The sequence below is a fragment of the Furipterus horrens genome, unplaced genomic scaffold (genome assembly GCF_987537825.1).
Source record: "Furipterus horrens unplaced genomic scaffold, mFurHor1.1.pri manual_scaffold_21, whole genome shotgun sequence".
Lineage (NCBI taxonomy): Eukaryota > Metazoa > Chordata > Mammalia > Chiroptera > Furipteridae > Furipterus > Furipterus horrens.
The window spans coordinates 285,125-304,237 of record NW_028327191.1 but is presented as its reverse complement, the minus strand read 5'-3'; the positions used below and the strand labels follow the sequence as shown (position 1 = coordinate 304,237).

At 64.5% G+C, this 19,113-nt stretch overlaps 1 protein-coding gene across 5 annotated transcripts in view; it reads right to left on the bottom strand.

The window, feature by feature from the left end:
- Positions 1-10,564: 10,564 nt before the first annotated feature.
- BRF1 (BRF1 general transcription factor IIIB subunit) overlaps positions 10,565-19,113 on the bottom strand; it is a 38,975-nt gene continuing 30,426 nt past the window's right edge. For 3 of the 5 annotated variants that reach the window (XM_090265533.1, XM_090265528.1, XM_090265531.1), the window contains 8 exons: positions 15,345-15,605; positions 14,030-14,091; positions 13,433-13,514; positions 13,303-13,358; positions 12,292-12,548; positions 11,676-11,727; positions 11,131-11,302; positions 10,565-10,723 (listed from right to left, as the gene is read on the bottom strand). In XM_090265533.1, coding sequence (XP_090121659.1) covers positions 10,686-10,723; positions 11,131-11,302; positions 11,676-11,727; positions 12,292-12,548; positions 13,303-13,358; positions 13,433-13,514; positions 14,030-14,091; positions 15,345-15,605 — 980 coding nt within the window. In that variant the 3' untranslated portion in view covers positions 10,565-10,685. Of the gene's footprint in view, positions 10,724-11,130; positions 11,303-11,675; positions 11,728-12,291; positions 12,549-13,302; positions 13,359-13,432; positions 13,515-14,029; positions 14,092-15,344; positions 15,606-19,113 lie in introns of those variants that run through there. The other 2 variants (XM_090265529.1, XM_090265530.1) reach the window with 2 other exon arrangements.

Genomic DNA, 19,113 nt, shown 5'->3' with positions numbered 1-19,113 from the left:
TAAAACGGTGACCTTTCAGTCCAGGGGCCAGTGCTCAGTCCACTGAGCCACACCAACCAGGGCTTGCTATTTTTTTTTTTTTTTTAAGATTTTAGATTTTATTTATTCTCTTTTGTTTTGACAAACTGCTCGGCTGAAGACCCCAGGAGAAGAGAGGCTGAGACAGCCCCAGGTCGAGGTCTGGCTTCAGCCTCTCTGAGAATTTCTAGGACCCGTTCTGGTGCCATCAGTGGGCAGGGGCACAAACGCTAGGGACGTCCAAACCCCGCACAGTCTGGGCATCTGGCAGGGCTCTGCATTTCTGCTTCTAAACCCACCAGGGCCCTCTTTCCGTCCTCCGGCGTAGGTCAGGAGCGGGAGACACCCCTCAGCGGTGCCATCTCTGGTGTCACGCTGTCTAATCTGGGTGGCTGACACACACAGGCACAGGTACCCTGCAGACATCTCCCTTCCCCTGGCTCCTGTGTTAGACGCTGGGAGTCCACATGCCAGCTCTCTCTTCCTTGGTTTACACTCTTATTTCGGGGGAGCACATCCTGCAGAAGCTTTTGGAGACAGAGTGCATGGGAGATACACTATAACTCCTTGCCTACCCAGCACATCTTTGCTCCACCCTCGTGTGTGAACGCTGGCTGGGCTTCGTATGAAATTCTTGGTTGGAAATCACTTTCCTCCAGCACCGTGTAGGCATTGCTCCTGCGTTGTCTGTTTACCGCCCGCGTGGCTGCTTCGCATCTCGAGCCAGTATGAGACCTCTTTTGGGACCTACTACATGTAGACCTGGAGAATGTCCCATTCGGACTAGAAAAGAATGTGCATCTTTCTGTTTGTGGCATCATCCAGCCTGTCCACGTTGCTTGTGAACGTGGGCGCCCTTGGTGTCCGAGAGCGGAGCTGGAGCGTTTCCACCGCAGCGGCTGGGCTGGCTGTCATCTGCTGCTTTGTGTCTTCTGAGGCTATGTTTTTAGTCGCCTATATGTTACATTTTTATCTGCTATTCATGTCAAAAGTATTGGTGTCCCTCTTTGTCCTTTGTGATGTTACTATTTTAAAATCTATCTTCTTGTTTATTAAAATGAGTACCCAAGCTTTGCTTTAAGTAAGCATTCTCACACGGTGCTGCTGAGGGCTGCCTGCCCCATCCATCGCCGCCGGGACCCTGCGTAGGCTGGACTTCCTGCCCAGCCCAACCCTGTCCCCCAAGCGTGGCAGGATCCCCCCAGGACAGATGGACCCATGCAGGCCAGAGCCAAGCTGTGCTGGGGCAGCAGCTCCCTGACCAGGTCTGGAAGGGGGTGCAGAGTGGATTGGGGTGACACGCCCTGGGAGTGGGTTGTGGGCCAGACCCCCGAGGCCCAGCATGAGTCAGAGGGCTGTGAGTGGCATACTGAGCCTCGGCTGTGACCTCACTGGGGCCCCAACACAGAGCAGACCCAGGCCCCCTGGGACGTGCACAGCCTGGGGGCGTGACTGCCCCGTAGCCCTGTGGCTGGTGGCTCCAGCGACTGAGGCCTCGTGTTCCCAACCTCTCGGCGCCCCTGGGTCTCGAAGGGAAACAGCTCAGCCGGGAGCCCCAGGAACGCACAAGCCTCACCACAGACCAAGCCCACCCGGAAAGCGGGAGCCCGGGAACAATGACCTTCGTGTGACAGACTTTCCCCTCAGTGGGAGAAAATAGAGTTTAATAGAATGGCGATTTCCTGCATTTGTGCCTGTGCTGAGGAGTGATTCACACGGAGACCTCCCACAGAGAGGGGCTCCTGGCCAAGCCTGCCAGGGCCGAGCCACACTGCGCTGCGCCCCTGCGTCCCTCCCGGACTTCAGCTCAGCCTCAGCCCCTCGGAAGCCCGCGAGGGCCCGGGCTGCACCGGCAGCAAAGCAACAGCCATGGGGCTGGAAGCCGGGAGCTGGGGGTGGGGAAGAGGGCAGGGGTGCAGGAGGGGCCTGAGGAGAGCTTCTCCAGGGGCCGTGGGTCTAGGATAAGAGTGGTCTGTGGGTTTCTGCTCCCAAGAGGTCAGGGAAGGCACGCCGTGGGGGGCACCCAGGCGCGGTGCTGAGGGCAGGCCTCGGGCGCCAGGCAGAAGGGAGCAGCCGCAGGGGGAGTAGACACACTGCCTGGGCCTCCTTCACTTTGGGGGGGGGGGTGTCTTGGGGGCTTCCCTAGGTGTGGGGAGCCTGAGAGGTGCCGCCTATGAGGGCCGCCATGCAGGGAATCAAGTCAGAAGGTGCCAGGTGGCATGTGGTCCTGAATGGCCCAGGTGGTCAGACCAGAGCCCTGGGGACATCTAATCTGCTCAGGGGGTGGGGACTTGCCGTGGTGGCAGCAGGAGAATCCTGAGGGCACCCCTTGGGGTCTTTTCCTTCTGGGAAGAGACGTGTGCCCCCTGATCCCCACCGTGGGGTGTGGGAGAGAAAACCACAGGCTGACACTGAGTTCTTCTTCATGGAAACTTGTGAAGGATGCTGACCTTCTCCGTCTGTCTACCTGCTGGCTCTTCCTTCATCTCTCTCTCCCTAGCATGCTCCTGAGATCCCCTCAGACCTGCAGGGCAAGCAGGCTGTTGTCAGCCAGTCTCCCTGCGTCACATCTGAAGTCGATCGCCAGGGGTGGGGGCTCACATGACCCATGAGTAGCTGCCACCCCCCCCCCCAGCACACTGCCCCTCCCTTCAGCCACTTGCCCTTGGTCTTGCCTGGACAAGGCCCCAGCTGACCACCCTCCTGCCTGCTCCTGAGACTTCTGTCACCCCCACCGTGGCCAAAACACCCCTCCCCTGCAGCTCTGGGGTCTCACCCCTGCTACACCTTCCTCCCACACCCGCCCTTCCCCTTTTGGGGACATAGCATGGAGACATTGTGCACCTGCCCTGGGGTGCGCATGGCCCCTCTCCTGGGGCATCACTGACGCCAGTGTGAGGCTGGGCCCTGTGGCCACATGAGGAGGCTCTGCTTAGACACCCTGCTGCCAGAGCCCACGTGACAGCGGCCGGCTGCTGCCCTCTGGATCCACGTGGCATCAGCACCGAGGCCTCAGCACCCCAGCTGCCCCTGGCCCAGGATGGAGCCATGGAGCTTGGCAGCCCCCTTCCTCCCCAGCTTTCCCAGGGCAGGTATCCTGCGAGGGGCCGGGGATCCCTCCCTGACTCCTCTTCTACGTCTAGTCCCCACTTGGTGAGCCCCATCCCCCTACTCACTCGCAGCTGTGGGTGAGCACGTGCCCGAGGCCCCACCATGAAGAGTGCTGTGGCTGAGCTGACCCAGGGGCAGAGGACACGAGGGACAGGGAAGCTTGGCGAGGGCCCCACGGAGACCCTGTCTGTGGTGGGCAGCACTGCAAGGCAGGGCCCAGCCCAGGGAAGGCTGGACAGGAGACTGGCCCCAGGAGGTGAGCTCCTGGGCCCTAAGCCTGCACCCCTGCCCATGCCACAGCCCAGCACCCCAGCCTGGAGTCCCCGGTGGGCTTCTCCTCGGGCGGTGGGGAAATAGTGGGAGTTGGTTTTCCATCCCCGGAACTTGAATCCTGCCTGACACCGTTGTCAGCCTCTTGGAGCCGGTCACGCCCGGCCAGGGATCAGGGGTAGAGGGCGGACTGGGGTGGGGTGGGGGTGTGCTGCTCTACAGGGTCTCCAACACGGATTCCCCAGGAGGGGCCACTCCAGATGGCGGACTGACACCCGACCAGAGGAGTGGGCTGAGCCCCAAGCCCAGGACGCCCCGGGGGCGGGGGGTGGCCGTCACCTCTGACCCCAGGCCCCGGTGGCTTGGGCTCGGAGCGTTTCCGCCCGCCCGTCCCAGCCGGGCCCGCAGGAAGTGGCCGCCTCCTGAACAAAGAGGCCGGCGGACAATGGCCATTGAATTGGGCCGGGGTGCTCGCGCACGGACCGGCCGCCAGCTGCCTGCGCTGATAAGACCAGGCTCCGCTACGCCCGGCCTCCGTGGGCTCCCTCGGCCCGGGACCCGCGGCTGGACCGCGAGGCGGGCGCGGACCCGGCCCACAGGGCACCAATCCGGGAGCTCACCGGGAGCGGCCCCACCCCGGCCCGCCCCCAGCCGGCAGGGCGCGCACACAGGCCAGGCCGCTCGGGAGTGGGACCCCGGGCCGCCCGCCCAGCCCGTGCGCTCCGAACGCGGGCCCCGTCGGAGAGGCAGGTTGTTCAGTATCTGCTCCAAAGAGCGTCAGCTGGGACACGTCGGCCCCTCGCTGCGCCTCCTTCGCCTGGTTTGGGGAAAACGACAGTCCGGAAGGCCGCCCTGCTGGGGTGGGCAGCCGGTCCTCACGCCTGCGGGGGCGGGAGAGGGTCGGGGGCAGGGTCCTGGTGAGCTTCCTGGGAGGCCGCTCAGGGCCGTTTCCTCGGGACTCCGCCGTGGGGACTGCGCCCCCTGAGGCCCCTGGCACAGCGGGGAACCTCGACCGAGCGCCAGCTGCAAGGGAGCAGTGGGGTCCCCGCCCACACCTGAGCCACGCAGCTGAGGTCAGCAGCCTGCGCTGGCTCAGGGCCCAGGTGCACCCTCGCCTGGAGGCTTTGCGGGCAGAGGCAGGTCTCTAACCAGGGAAAGTGGCAAGCATGTATTGGGGGTGGAGTCCCAGCATCTTCTGGGAGGGGTCCAGCACCCGGCTACCCATGGCTTAGAAAGCCACAGGGGGTGGGAGGCTGACAGGGACAAGACCTACAGGTTTGGGGGAACTGAGGCAGGCTCTCTTCCTGGGTAGGGTGAGGTGGCCCAGGCCCACTTCTGGTCCTGGCAGGCCCCAGGCAGGGCGGGGGTCTGGGGAGGACCCAGGAGATGAGGCCCACAGCAGCCTCCTATTTCCTTCTGTCCAGCCCAGTGCTCTGCCGGCATGTCTGGCCCTGGGTTCACCAGCCAGCAGGCCCTGCCCTCAACAAGCTCCTGGCCTGGTGGGAGCCCTCCCTTCCCAGGACAGAGATGATACAGGGTGGGCAAAGTTAGGACAGAGGGACACTCACAGGCTGCAGGAGAGGCTCGGACCCAGCTACAGAGAATTGGTGGGCAACGAAGGCTTCTTGGAGAAAGTGACACCTGTGTTGCATTTCTCAGGGGAGGAGGGGAAAGAGGGCAAACCCAGCAGAGGGAGCACCCCAGACGCAGGCTGGAGTTGGGGAGAAGCCATGTATTTGCAGAAGGGCAGAGTCCAGGAGTGCAGGTGGACAGCCGCTGGCTAGAGAGTGTGCCCAGGCTGTGGGCAAGGCCCCCACCAGGATGGGGTGGCATCACGCTGACACCAGCTGCTTCTCAGGCCTGTCCTGCCCACTTAGCTCTGCCGTGCTGGTGGCAGTGGCTGTGGCAAAGGTGGCACTGGAGGCCAGCCCTGGCAGGGAGAGGGCATAGGTGGTCACTGCCAGTGTCCCAGGGGTTGGGTGGGATGCTGGTGATGCTGGTGATGCAGGTCGCGGGGAGCAGTCTCACTGAAGGTGGAGGCTCTCCGTGGGCTGGTGGCTTGTAGCCTCGGGCAAGGCAGCGTGCTGGGGAGCAGAAGGGCTGCCCATGTGGGTCAGGAGGCCTCAGCCAGGCTGTCCAGACTGCTGTTCAGTGGCTTGGGGTCATGCCCTCCAGGGAGCCAGGGGGCCCCCACCAATGGCCTTCCTGCCCCTCCACAATGAGCTGTGAGCACCCCACTGCCCGGAAGCCATGCCCTGTCTGAGGCCTGGGCAGGTGAATGCAGCCTGAACCTTGGATGGGCACACTGCGCCTGGCCTGTCTGCCATGCTCCCCTCCACCCAGTGCTGGGCCTCATGGCTGGCTCCACTCTGCCTCAACTGCCTCACATGGCCCGTCACCGGGCCCCAGGTCAGCAGCCCACTCGCCTCTTCTGTGTCCCGATGCATCCTGACCAGCTTCTCCTTTGGGAGCCAATATGGACCCCCTCCTTCTCCAGGAAGTCTTCTGGCCTACCCCTCCCACCCAGGGGCCTCTGAAGGGATGTCCCTACCCTCACTCATGGCACACTCGCCCAGTGCACCTGGGGACACCCTCCGTAAGGACTGAACTGAAGTTGGGGAGGGGACTGAGGCCCTGAAGGTTCACCTCGGTCTGAACATGCAGGACCCTCCCTGGGTGGGGGGCGGGGGGGGGCAGATGTACATGGCAAAGGAACTACCTATGTGTCGGGGGGGGGTTTCTTCACATCATGACACTACATGCATTCACGTGTGCACACACACATACACCTGCAGGAGGCTCCTTGTCCCCTCAGCCCACCTGGTCATCCTGCAGCTCCACCTGCTGTCTGGGGCTGAGTGCCTCCCACACTTGGGAAGCCTACAGGACTGGGAAGGGGTGCTTGGCTGGCTGTGCACCCCCGATCATGGGTGCTCCTTTGGGCCCTGTGTCCTGGACCATGTGACCACCATGCCCCTCCCCAACATTCAGAGACCCAGGGCCAGTGACTGCGGTTTGGAGAACCTGTGGAGAGCAGCCCTGCCCAGGGCCCCGTGCGTGGCCTGGAAAATCGCCGTGGCTGTCGAGCTCCAGATTTGCACCCTGTGCACCCTCTAGTCATTCTAGACTCCTCATCTGCTGCCGAGTACCCACTGCCCCCCAGCCCCTGACACAGCCCCAGGGCCCACTGCTCAGACACTGACCGGCTTCCGGCCTACCTCTGCTCCCCCAATCCACCTGCAGGGATCCTCCCACCATGTCCCCAGGCTGACCTCAGAGCAGGTGCGGTGCCGTGGGCTCTGCCATGAAGAACCCCAGGAGCCAGGGAAAGGGAACGTGTACTTTTTAGAGTCCTCTGTGGGGCTGGAGGCACCGATCTGGGAAAGGACTTTGCGGGGGATGGGAAACAAGCCATGATGGCTCACCGCTTCCCTGTCACCCAGAGGACGGGCACGTGTCCCCATGAGTGTGCATAGGTGACGGCTCGTGCATATGTGCTGATCCTGCCCCCACCTGGGCCCCAGTGCCCCCCTCCCTGGGCTGGGACCTACAGGGCCTGCAGCCAGGCCTTGTCCAAGTCTGGCCTTTGCTGACCCGAAGGGCGTCCCCCCAGCTGCCAGCTCGGCTCCACCTTGCTGCTGAGGCCTGGGGTATTAGGGAGAAGGGGCCATCGGGGCCACCCCCCTGCGACATGCCAGACGGTCATGTTCCCAGGCCCCACCAAGGCGGGCACCTGGCAGACAATGCCTGACTCACCGAGACCTTGAACAGGGGAAGTGGTTACTTAGTGCGGCCAGGGAAGGGCCCCTCGCCGCCTAGGAAGCAAGTCCCCACGCTGTCTGGCACTGCCGCTAGCCAGCCAGGCAGTTTCCCACTCAGCCCTCAGCCTGGTTGTGGCGTCCTGGACTCCAGCCAAGCACACCGGAGCAGCACCCAATGGCTGGGGTGGCCGTGAGAGGACGCTGTGGACAGCGTTGGCGCTAGATCAGGGTCAAGGCTGTGATGAGGGTCAGGGCCAGACCCCACCAGTCTGGGGCCGCTGCCCCCACAGGTCCCCAAGGGCCCATTGTGTGGGGACAATGGCTTCTTGAGCCAGGTCCCTCTCCCAGCAGGAAAGCCATGGAGAGCCTATATTCCGCCCTCTGAAGGACCTGGGTGGGCAGTCAGAGCCTGAGGCCTCAGCTCCCACCCCTCATCAGCCTGGCAGAGATTAAGACCTACCGCAGGATGGGCCAACCCTTCAGGCACATAGGCACAGGACGGTGACAGGCACTGCTGGCCACTCGCAGGCACGGGTGCTGGGCAACCATGCTATGCTTGGGGCTCCGGTTCAGGGGTCGCCCCACGGGGACCAATTGGACCCTCTTGGTGTCCCCCAAGGGACTTGGGTACATGTGCAAGGCTGCAGTGTCCTGAAGTGGCTGGGCCCTGTGCCAGCCTCCAGCAGGCACACCGGGCCCCCTGCTGCCCAGGAACTGGGGGCATCTCCCAAAACCTGGGCTCCACTGTCTTGTCAGGCAAGAGAGCCCTGAGCCCCAGCAGGGCAGGAGGCGGGGTCTGAGGACAAGGGCAGTGAGGCCATGTGGGCGTGGCCCCCAGACCCGGCCTCACACACGCCCGTGTGTCTGCAGCTTGTGCTTCCCGTCATTCAAGGAACGTGGTGTCCCTGGGGGCAGGGTGCCCCAGCTGGGGCCTGGGGACAGGAAGACTGGCTAGGACCAGTCTGGGCAGAGATGACTGCCAGGGGGCAGGCAAGTGGTCATGAACGGGGCCAAGTAAAGCTGTGTCATCCCCCCCCCAAGGTGGGCAGTGCAGTCTGGTCGCCATGCGGAACCTTCAGAAGCAGACCTCTGGGTACCCCGTCCCCACTGCACATCCAAAGATGTCTGCAGTGAGTCCCTGAGTTTGTCCCGCTATGAGCCTGGGCCCCCTCTGCTGCAGCAGCCTGCAAGGTGGCCCCCAACCCCCACTCCCAGCTTCAGAGGTGGGGCAGGGGAGTGCTCTGCACCTCTCCCAGGACTCCCAGGACCCAAGCAGAATGGGCAGCAGGTCCAGCTGATCTGACAGCTCATCCAGACCGAGGCCCCTCTCCATGGGGCAGCCCTGGGTCGGACCTGACCCGACCTGACTTTCACCCATGCCTACCCAGCAGCACCAGGGAGCAAGGGAGGGGCCTGGGGGAGGGGCAGCCTGCAGGGTGCACAGGGGTGGGGGGAGAGGAGGCCTGGCCTAGGGAAGGCTGGACAGAGGAGGGGTGTGGCCTGGGACTGTGGCGGCAGGCTACCAGGGCTTGGCAGGGGCTCAGTGGGGCAGAGGGGTCACTGGGCTTTTGTGCTCAGAGGCCCTCGGTGGTCCTGGTGGGGTTCGGTGGCCGTTGGCCCGGTGGCTGGCTTGGAGGCCTGACTAATCCAGACCCACCGTGGGGCTGCAGTCTCAGGAGCAGACATGTGTGTGGGCCCTGCTGGGCGGTCTTGGGCTCTCACACCAAAGCTCCTCTGCCTCTTTAGCTTCAGTTGAGACCTGCCAGGAGCCACGGGGGAGCCTGTGAGCTACCCCCAGCACTTGTTCTGACCTTGACCCCCAAGATGTCAGAGCAGAGACTCTGCTCAGCACGGGGCAGGGAGGCCCCAGGGCCCTGCTCCCTCCCCAGGGCTTCAGATGGGGGTGTCCCGTGCGAGCCCCAGAAGGGAGATGCTCAGAGCAGCAGCTGCAGCCCCTCCAGTGAGGCGTCACCCCTGGGCCACTTCTGGGGCAGCAGCTGGAGGGACCTAGCTTTGGGGTCGACAACCAGACATGTGAGTGCTGGGGGCCCTGCCCCCCACCTCTACCCTGGGCCTGGAACTGGTCACGGGGGGTGGGGGGTGGGAGCGAGGCAGGCCAGTGTGGGCAGAGGAGGGTGCATGAGTCCCCTTTAGGCCAATAGGTGTGGCAGCGTGACTTGCACATGGGCACTGTCCATGGACCACTGGCACCCTGCCAACTGCTGGGCCTCCCCCAACACATCGGTCACCCACCAAAACATGTGGCTCAGCACCATTGGCCACCTGTGCATCCATGGTGCTGCCTCACTGCTCAGGACCCTCCGCCTCCCAGGGCAGAGCTGTCTCCCGCAGCCACTCCCTGCTGGGGGGGACTCCTGGCTTTAGCCACACGCACCTGCCTGCTGCCCACCCCAAACCTCCTTCCGACATGGGGTCCTCCAGCCCCACCTGCCCCTCCAGGATCCCTGGAGCCATGTCCCTCAAGGGCAGTCACGAAGACACACACAGCTTCACAGACCACAGTCTCAGTGGGTTTCCGCTCAAATAACATCTTCCTGTGCTCAGAACCCAGCCCCCATCCACCTCCCAGGTGGCCCAGGGTGCTGGCGCAGACACAGCCTCCGAGTCCCGACCTGCAGGCTCCGCTACCCTGGGAGGAGCCCCGCCACCTCAGGAGACTGCGCGCTGGGCCCGGCGCAGCAGTGTGGGTGGCCTGCCACAGAGGTCATCCTCTCCCCGGGACGCAGGGTGGGGCCAAGGCCTGGCCCTCGAGGACACGTCCAGAGCAGTGAGGTCCCCTCCAAGACCCTGACTGTTGTCTCCAGGCCTGGACCCCGGGCGGTGCAGGGCAGCAGGGACCCTCTCACGGACGATGTCAGGCTCGGAACCCTGCCGGCCTTCCCTCCAGGACTCCGGGCCAGAGGCCAGCCCAGCCATGAGCGGCCACTGCTCTGCTGGCTCAGGTCCTCTGGACTCATGGGTGCGATCTCACCGGGACCCAGGGCCCGGGCCGTGGGAGGGAGGCCACGGTCTGGCTGCAGACTGCAGCTGGGTGCACAGGGCCAGCTCTGGACGGGCAGAGGGGCAGCTGGACACGGTGCTTCTCCATGACAGTGAGAGTGGCGGGGTGCACGGCAGCCGCTCCACGAGGGGCAGAGTGCAGGGTCCCGGAGTCCCCCATTTCCACTCACTTGGACAGGGGCTGGGCCTCCTGTGCCTCAGTCTCCTTACAGGAGACACGACAGTCACGCCTGCAGAGAGTTCTTGGGCCATGAGACCTACGTCTGACAGTCACATGCAGGCAGCGGTCCAGCCCCCTGGGCTGGACAGAAATAAGCCTCACGTTGCTCAAAACATGGTCCCTACAGCAAATGCCACGGCACCACATGTGGCTGTGGAGCAGGCAGGGCAGCACCCTTGTCAGAGTCTCCACACTCACACCTGTGGGCCCCGGAGGCCCTATCTGATCCCTCAGACACCAGCAGGGTTCACCCCCAGGACACTGCCCACTGCGGGAGTCACGCCTCAGTAGCCATCGTCATCATCACCATCACAGCCATAATCTGCAAAACACAAAAGACAAAGGACAATCATGGCCACTGAGCGCCATGCAGAGCACCCAGGCACCTCCCCGTCAAGAGGCCCCGGCACCAGCTGGTGGGCCTCGGCTACATAGGTCGCGCCTCACAGATGGGGACTGCCACTCGGTCTCCGCAGGTCCTGGGGGCCGACAACCTGGCCTGTGGGCAGTGGGGGCTTGGCTTCTGGTCGAGTGCCCATGTGACCTGCACTGCACCATGGGAGGAAACTATTTGTGTGGGCCAGGCCACCCCTGCCTGCCAGCAGCCATGGTTCCCCCAGTGGGAGGGCCAAGCCAGCTCCGTCCAGCACACCGAGGGCCTCAAACCCACGTGGCCACTTCACAAAGTGCCTTCCTTCCGCTTCCTTCCAGGATGAGACAGGTCCTCACCGCTGCCGCCCATCATCTGCAGGGCGCTGACACACGGCTCCCCGTCTTCCTCGTCCACGTCCTCCTCCTCGGCATCCTCCTCGGGGTGGTACGACACAGGCCCGCTCTCCACCACCACAGCCGAGGGCCTCCTGGGGTCGGCTCCCGGGGCAGGGGGGCTCGGGAGCAGGGTCTGGGAGAGAAAGGGGCAGGGGCTGAGCAGGGCTCCCTGACCTGCCCCCACTCCCAGCCCTCCCTGCCTCTCCATTGTTGCCTGGGCCAGACCAGAGCCCTGACCACCAGGAGGGAAGACCCAAGCCCTGTCCCAGGAGGGTCCGGCCCCCAGACAAGGCCACCACCCAGGCGGGGATGGCCGGCACGACTGGGCTGAACCCCAGGGCCTCACTTCCCACAGGCTCTCTGCGTGGCCGCAGGAGGACACTTCTCCCGGGGCCTTGGTCGCAGGATGCCCCCACCACGCAGAGCAGTGTGGCTGGGGCTCCCGCCCCGCCACAGCCTGTCCTCCCAGCTTGAGGCGCCCGTTCTGGTTGTGTCCACACACACACCTCTCCCATGGCTGCCTTCTTAGCTGGCTGCGTGGACACCATTGGCCTTAACCTGCAAGAAATCACAGGAGGGAGGGGTGAGGGGAGGGGCAGAGCGGGGGAGCGGGGATGGGAGGAGCGCTCTGGGGCCCAGTCTGCCCCTCTTCTCCAGCCAAGCAGCTTTCTTGCCCTCTCCACCCACCCCCTGGCCCACAGCAGGGGCACCCTGACCCCCACACCCCTTCCAAGCGCTGGGCCTGCCTCCCCCACACCACCCTCAGCCAGGGCGCCTTTCCCCACTGTCCCCTGCAAGGGACCGAGAGGGGAACACACCCAAACTCCTCAGTGCTGCTGACCCACCCCAGGGGGACGGCGGGGACCCCCACCTGAGAGGAGACAGGTTCCCCTGAACGCCCAGGAGCCCCACAGCCCAGGGCTGGTGGGGGAGACCGGGGTGGGGGCGGAGCAGAGTCCGCACTGCAGCCACTTCCCTCCCTGCGCAGCTGGGAGTTGGAAACCATCAGATGACTGAGCAGCACCCACGTGGCCCCGCCCCCCCCAGGGCCCAGCCCCGCAGGCGGACTTGAGCCTCCTGGAAAGTGGGACCCTGCCCTGGCCTGCCAGCCCGGCCCGACACCTTTTCCCCACGCTGGTCACGGGGTCAGCACCGCTCCTGGCAGCCGGCTTCTTCCTCCGCGGCAGCTTCCGGGAACTGGCCCTGTCCCGGGGCCGCGCGTCCGGCCTCTGCGTGCGGGCCCCGCCCTGGCTGTCCAGGCCCCTGAGCACGCTGTAGTTGATCTTGCTGGAGATCCTCTTCTGCTCCAGCATCTTCTCAATGGCCTCCCCGGCTGTGCTGGCCTGGATTGGCTCCCTGCGCTTGCAGGACTTCTTGGGCTTGACAGAAGCACAGAAGTCACGTCTCCTGGGTTGCCCCTCCTGCCCCTGAACCCGCTAGGTGCTGCGCAGGACTCCAGGGACGGAGGGGGCTCAGCAATCCAAAGGCTGAGCCTTCCTCCTCCTCCTCCTCCTCCTGCCCCACTGCCCCTCCCCAGTGCACAGGGCCCCAGGCAGCACCCGCTCTCAGCAGAAAGCCTGGCCCAGGGCTGCAAAGCGATCCAGCCCGCTGTGCTGCACCCTTCTGGGGCCGAGCCGACAGGGCATCCAGGTGCCCCTGGGCTTGGGCTGTGTCACCTGGCACAGAGGCTTGGTCGCTAGACCTCCTCCTGGTGCTGAGCTGCACACCACCTGCAGGAGCCCGCCCATGCCACTTCCCCTGCCCACCCGCCTTCACATGCAGCCCCATCCCGGGGCAGTGACCCCAACCAGGCTGTGGCAGCCCACACGCTGACCCAAGCTCCTGACGGGTCCAAAGAGGTTCTTAAGAGCTGCCTCTCAGCTGCCGTGACCCCCTGCTGGCCACACGCCAGGTCCCGTCTCTTCTCTGGCCCAGGTACAGGCCTGGCCCAATAGCTCCACCCAACCGCACACGCGCAGCGAAGTCCCTCACTGTGACCGCCAGCTGGGTGGCAGGTGTGTCTGCAGGCCACAGAGGCGGGACAGGCCCTCAGCCTCCAGGGGCACCCACTGACACTGAAGGGCCCGAGCACTCGGAAGGGATGGGATGGTCTCCGGCAGTGAAACAGCCTACCTTCTGCTCCTTGTAGATGCCCAGCTCCTTCTCCTTTGCAATCCGGGCTTCCTTCTCTGAAAGGCAACAGCGGCTGGGTCAGCGAGGGCCCCACGCACTGGGGCACCTGGGCAGGGGGCTGGGTGCTTACCCCTCTGTTCCCGCAGGTATTCCGCATTCTCCCGCATCCACAGCTCAGCCTTCACACGGGCTTCTGCCTCGTTCAGGATGTACTGGGCAGGGCACACGTTACACTCGGCGCGTGCTCAGCCACAGCCACCCCATACCTCTCACTTGCGCAACCGGTTGGGGATGGGCCCCGACCAGGGGGACAGCTCATCCTCGAGAGCCCACAGGGACACCCCTCCATGGCGCTTCTCGCCCCTGGGCAGCTAGCATGCCCCTGTGGGCACAGGAGCCAAGCCACCAGAGTGCAGGGACACAGGTCCCGAGAGGGAGCAAGCTGAGGGCGCAAGAGGCCAACTTGAAAACCAACAGGTGGTCTTAGGCGCGAAGTCCTAAGAGCAGAGAGTGACCTCGCTGGCTGTAGGACCCCTGCACACTTGCAACCCTGGGACTGGGGGTCTAAAGCTGCGGGGGCCCTCGGGCTCGGTGTCCTCCATGACTGGAGAGGCCCCGGCACGTGGTCCCAGCAGGACTAATGTCTGTGTCGCAGCCACATGCCCTGCAGGATACAGCCCAGACAGCTGCCCCCACCGGCCCTGGAGGGCGCAGAGCACATGCTCACCCTGTCGATCTCCAGGTCATCGATGCCACTGAGGTCCAGTTCGCCGTCCCCCGAAGCATCTTCTAGAGGAAAGCATGGCTTCTGGTCACCACGTGCCAACACCCCCTAGGCTCTTAGAACTCGGTTCCGTCCTCGCCACCTGTGGGGTGGGCACTGCCCTCCTGTGAGTATGGGGGGTGGGCAGACAACCCCGCGCTACCCAGAGGAAGCAGGATGCGAAAGGGGGCTACCAAGCACACCCCACCAGTCAGGTGCCTCCTGTCCGGAGCAGTTTCCAGGCCGGGAGAGGGCGGTCAACCTGTTCTCTGTTCAACAACCCAGGAGGCCCCCAGTAGCCCTCTGACGTTCTCAGGGTTCCCTAGAGCCTGCCGGCCACCCCTCCTTCCTGAGCTGGGTCAACAGTACCATCTGCGAGGCTCAGAAATAAGGGCAGGACCTCCGGTTGGCGGCCCCTCGCCACCGGCCGAGGCTTGCTGACAGCAGCCCACATGCAGCAGGCTGTCTGGGATGCTTCCCGCTGAGGCCCTGCCAAGGCCCCCTGTGCCCTCTGCTGCCTCAGCTCCAGGGTCACAGTGTCTGCAGGGCCTCGGGGCCTCTGCATGTACCCTCTGCCCTGCGGGACCCGCCCCCACCACCTGGGCAGGATGCCGCTGCCACACCCACCCCTGGCGGGTGACTGACATCTAAGCAGCTGGACAGCATCTCTGAGCAGCGCTCCTGCGGGAGCAAGCCTGGGTGGGGGCCCCGGGGGGTGTTTGTCCCAGCAGAGGACCAGGACCTGCTGTCGGAAGTGACTTGACGGAACCAGAGCCGTCTTCCTCCCAGGGCTGTCGGTGACTTGGGCCCTCCCCGTGGGTGGAAACAACAGTCCCCTGCTCAGTGTCTGTCCCTGCTGGGGCCGGGGCTCAGCAAGTGGCGTCTGTCTGACCACGGGGATCGTGCCCTCAGCCCCTCTTCCCCAGCAGGTCAGAAAAAAGCAGAAGGACGGGCACAGGATGCCCGTCTCCATCCCCATGGGCCCTCTTACTCATGGCCACGACTTTTCAGCTACGAGGCGCAGGGCGCTGCTACAGGGGCACCTCCCGGGCCCCACAGGACAGGAAGGAGCCTATGGCTGCAGCCCGACCCGGGGGCTCTGGCCAAGACCTGGGCCAGCAGGCAGCGTCCCAGAGGGGGTGCCCTGCTGGCATCGGGCATCAGCTCCCACGGCCCCGCACTGTGGGGCTGGCAGTGCTCTTCCGGCAAGCTGCCCGCTAGGGGGGCCCTCGTCTGACCCCAACCCAGAACCTGCCCCCAGCCAGCACCCCACACTCACTGGGCTCCCCACTGTGCGAGATGCACTCCCGGATGGAGTCGGAGATGCCCAGGCTGGCTGCCGTGGGCAGAGGCCCCAGCAGGGACTCCAGGGCGGGGGGCCTGCTGCCGCCGGGGTTGCCCGCTGCCTCGGAGGTGCCGGGGACGCCACCGAGCAGCTCCTGGTAGAAGTCCTTGTTCAGGTGGCTGGCAGCGGCCTCCAGCTCCTCGTCCTCGGCGTCCTCCTCGCCAAATAAGCTGGCCGCGGCATCCTCCACGGAGCCTGGGGGCACAGTCCCACCCGCCCATCAGCCACAGAGGCCAGGGAGCCCGCTCTCGCGTGGAGAGACACTCCCACCAGCCTCAAAGGGCATTTATGCCCTTCATTTAAGCTACTGAGGAGGAACGAGCCACCAGATGTCCTGTCACAATGGGTGCCCACCGCCTTGCACCATCGACCCGGCCTACACCTCACGCCTGATGTGAAATTAACACAAGATGGCCACAGACTCGAACAGCAGCTCCAAGGCCAAAGCACTCGGGAAACAAGGCAAGCAGCGCCCGTGGGGCTGGGCGGGGCAGAGCCCTCTCAGCAGCAACACCGAGAGCCGAGCCCACAGACGTCACCACAACAGAGGGACGCAGGCTGACTGCGACTCGCACGCCTGACCCGGGTGGTCTTTATGAGACACGAAGAACGCTCAAAACTCCTTAACGAGGAAACACACACCAGGTAAACACCGCGCAAAAGATCTGCACAGACTTCAGCAAACGACATCTGGATGGTGACCCAGCAGGGCCCCCACCCCACGGAGTGGCCAGGAAGCAGCTGCTGGCCCTCACCTGCCATCGGCCGCCATGCTCTCCTTGGCACCCGCCCAGGAGGAGGGCGTACTGTGTACACGAGACTGCACGAGGTCATTCACAGCACTCAGGTGACAGCCCCAGCCTGGGACAACGCGAACGTCCTTGGCCAGGACAGGACAGCCAGGAAAAAGGGACAGGTGCTAACGGAGACGCAACACGTAGGCACAGTGACCCCTGGAGGAACCAGCACGCACTGCGGGGCCCAGTGTGGTGGTGGACGGGTGACGGGCCTGAGCACACTTGGGGCAACGCCTGTATCTGCAACCTCCTGGGGCAGGACCTGCAGGTGGACGCACGTCAGGCTCACTGACACTGCCTTTCCCGTGGGAGCCGCAGGCTGTACGCCGGTCACAGCGCCGTGAAGGAGACAGACGCATCGGGCAGTGCAAGTGATTTCCAACGACTTGAATACTTAGTGTTGCCTGGCACTGGGTGCCACACGAATGGTTTGCACCTGCACAAACGTTTCCCTGGCAACAACCATTTGATCCCCAGAGAGCAGGACACTGGTGTGGTGACTGCCTCTTGGACACACCCAGTGGCTCTCCGCCCTGAACACATGCACCGCATTCCCCCGGGGAAGGACTCTCCCTGCTACTGTGGTGTCTCTTCCTCCCTGTCCTCCCAGCATCTCACGGGGCCACAGCAACACAGAGGGCGAGCCCACGAGAGCCGCAGCCTCCGCAGGCTGGCAGGGGTGCTCAGTGGACGATCCCAGGAGCAGCCCCACGACCCAAGGCAGCCAGACCTGTCCGACTCCACCAAGCTCAGACCTGGGCAGCTAGGTGGGGCGAGGTGTCTGCCACCCTGATAACGCGCAGCAGCAGGCTGGGGGTGGGGGGGCGCGGGCCGGGGGGCCCACTTTGTCATGGTTAGGCAGGTGCTGCCGGGAAACAGCAGGAAAACCCACCAGGTTGGAAAACAGCTCCAGGGGAGCCCCCAACACGGCTCCCTCCATGGCTGTGTGGAAGAGGCGGCCAGAGCAGCCGCGGCAGACAGGACGGCTGCACTCAGACCGCAGAAAGCGCCCGCACCCTGAACGACCAGCACAGCAGGGCCTCGGCCATGGCCACCCACGTCCCCCAGAGGCCCAGTAAGTGAGGACGAGAAGCCTGAGGTGTCAGCAGAAAGGTGACCCCACGGATGTGGGCGCCCCGGCCAGAGCAAGGGGGCTCATTCCAACCCCAGGGCATCACTGAAGACTCCTGGCCACAGACACGCAGTGGACGGCGCAAAGGAGGGACAGCGCCAGACCCTGGCTGAGCACAACAGTTGACGTGGGAATGAACAGCACAGCAGAAAACAACCCCCTAAACGTGACACTCCCTCAGTCGGCTCAGCGCCGAGGACAACTCCGGCCCATGGGTGCAAGAGGCAGACAGCACCCGACACCACGCGAGCAGCACCCTGCCCGGCGTGCGGGGTTCCAACGCCAGCCGGCAGCCACCCAGTGGCTGGCTGTGCAGAAACAAGACTCGCAGAGGAGAAGCAGCAGCGGCAACAAACCCGTGCGAAGCTGCAGGAGCAGAACTTGCTGACCCACCAAGAAAAAGACCCAGGAAACAAAACGACGTGACGCGAGAAAGAGCAGACAGGAAAGTAACCGATAAAATCGAAAGCGTCCTCACACAGCTCGGCTCCGCTCTGTGCGCAGAGTGCAGACGGCTGGTCGGGCGGGTGCGGCAGCCGCGCTGGGAGTCTGGGCCTGGGTGGGAGGGACGAGGGCCCTGCGACAGCATGGGATGGCACCACCACCGGCAGCCCGCTCTGCGCTCCCCTCACAGACAGCGGGAACATGGGGGGCTGACACAGAGGCGCAGGGGCACAGGGACGGGCAAGTCCTTCACAGGAAAAACGGCATCTTGGCCCAAAGCCCGCCCCGAGGCCCTGAGCGGCCCCGAGGCTCTGCAAGGATGCCAGTGACATACCTGCTGCCACCACCTGACTCTGCCTGGTGCTGAGGGCCGACAGTGGCCTAGGCGGACCAAACAGCAGGGGCCAACACACGGGACAGAGCAGTGGGAGTGTCGGAGAAGGCCCCTCCTCACACACAGAGGCCCCGACCCAGGACAGGGCTGCGCCACAGCCAAGTGTCCTGCCTTCAAGAACCCGGACACCCCACCCGCAGAAGGGGCTGCGCAGTCACGCCCACCCGAGTCGGGCTCGGCACACGTCTGGGAGTCCCAGCCGACACCTCAAGCTCCACCTCAGGGGCCCTGCCCTGCCTTGTCCTCTCAGAACAAGCAGGACTCACAGGTGGGAGTCTGGTGGCCATGAAGTGGGGGGGCAAAAACTCAAAGCACGGAGCCCTGCGGAGGGTGGGATGCAACCCTCATAACTGCGGGGGGGGACGAAGCCGCAGGAAAAATCAATCTTCAAAATGCGGCCCTGGCTGGTATGGCTCAGTGGACTGAGCACCTGCCTGCAAACCGAAGGGTCGCCGGTTCAATCCCTAGTCAGGGCACAGGCCTGGGGTGCAGGCCAGGCGCTCAGTTGGGGGCATGTGATGTTTTCCCTTGCACATGGATGTTTCCTTCCCTTTCCCTCTCTACAGTAAAAAAAAAAAGCAAACATGGTTCCTGCTGAATGCTGGTCCCTTCTGCACCATGTCGGGTCAAAAACGCCAGCTGAGCCTCCATAAGTCGGAACTGTCTGTGCTTGAAAACCCAGCGGCAAGCTGGGTGCTGACGCAGGGCACAGAGTGCACATGGGGGCCAGTGTCAGCTGCCCCCCCACCAGGCGGGGCTCCAGGGCACAGGAGGCCAGTGTCGGGGCGGCCCCGCCACCCTGGTGTCCACAGAGGAATGAAACCACACGTGCCGTCCACAAGCCCTCTCAGTAGCTCTGCGGGGCCCTGGCCGGAACCGAGGGTGCCTGGGACAGGGTGGGACAGAAAGGGGCTTGGGGTGGCCCGGGACTGCGGA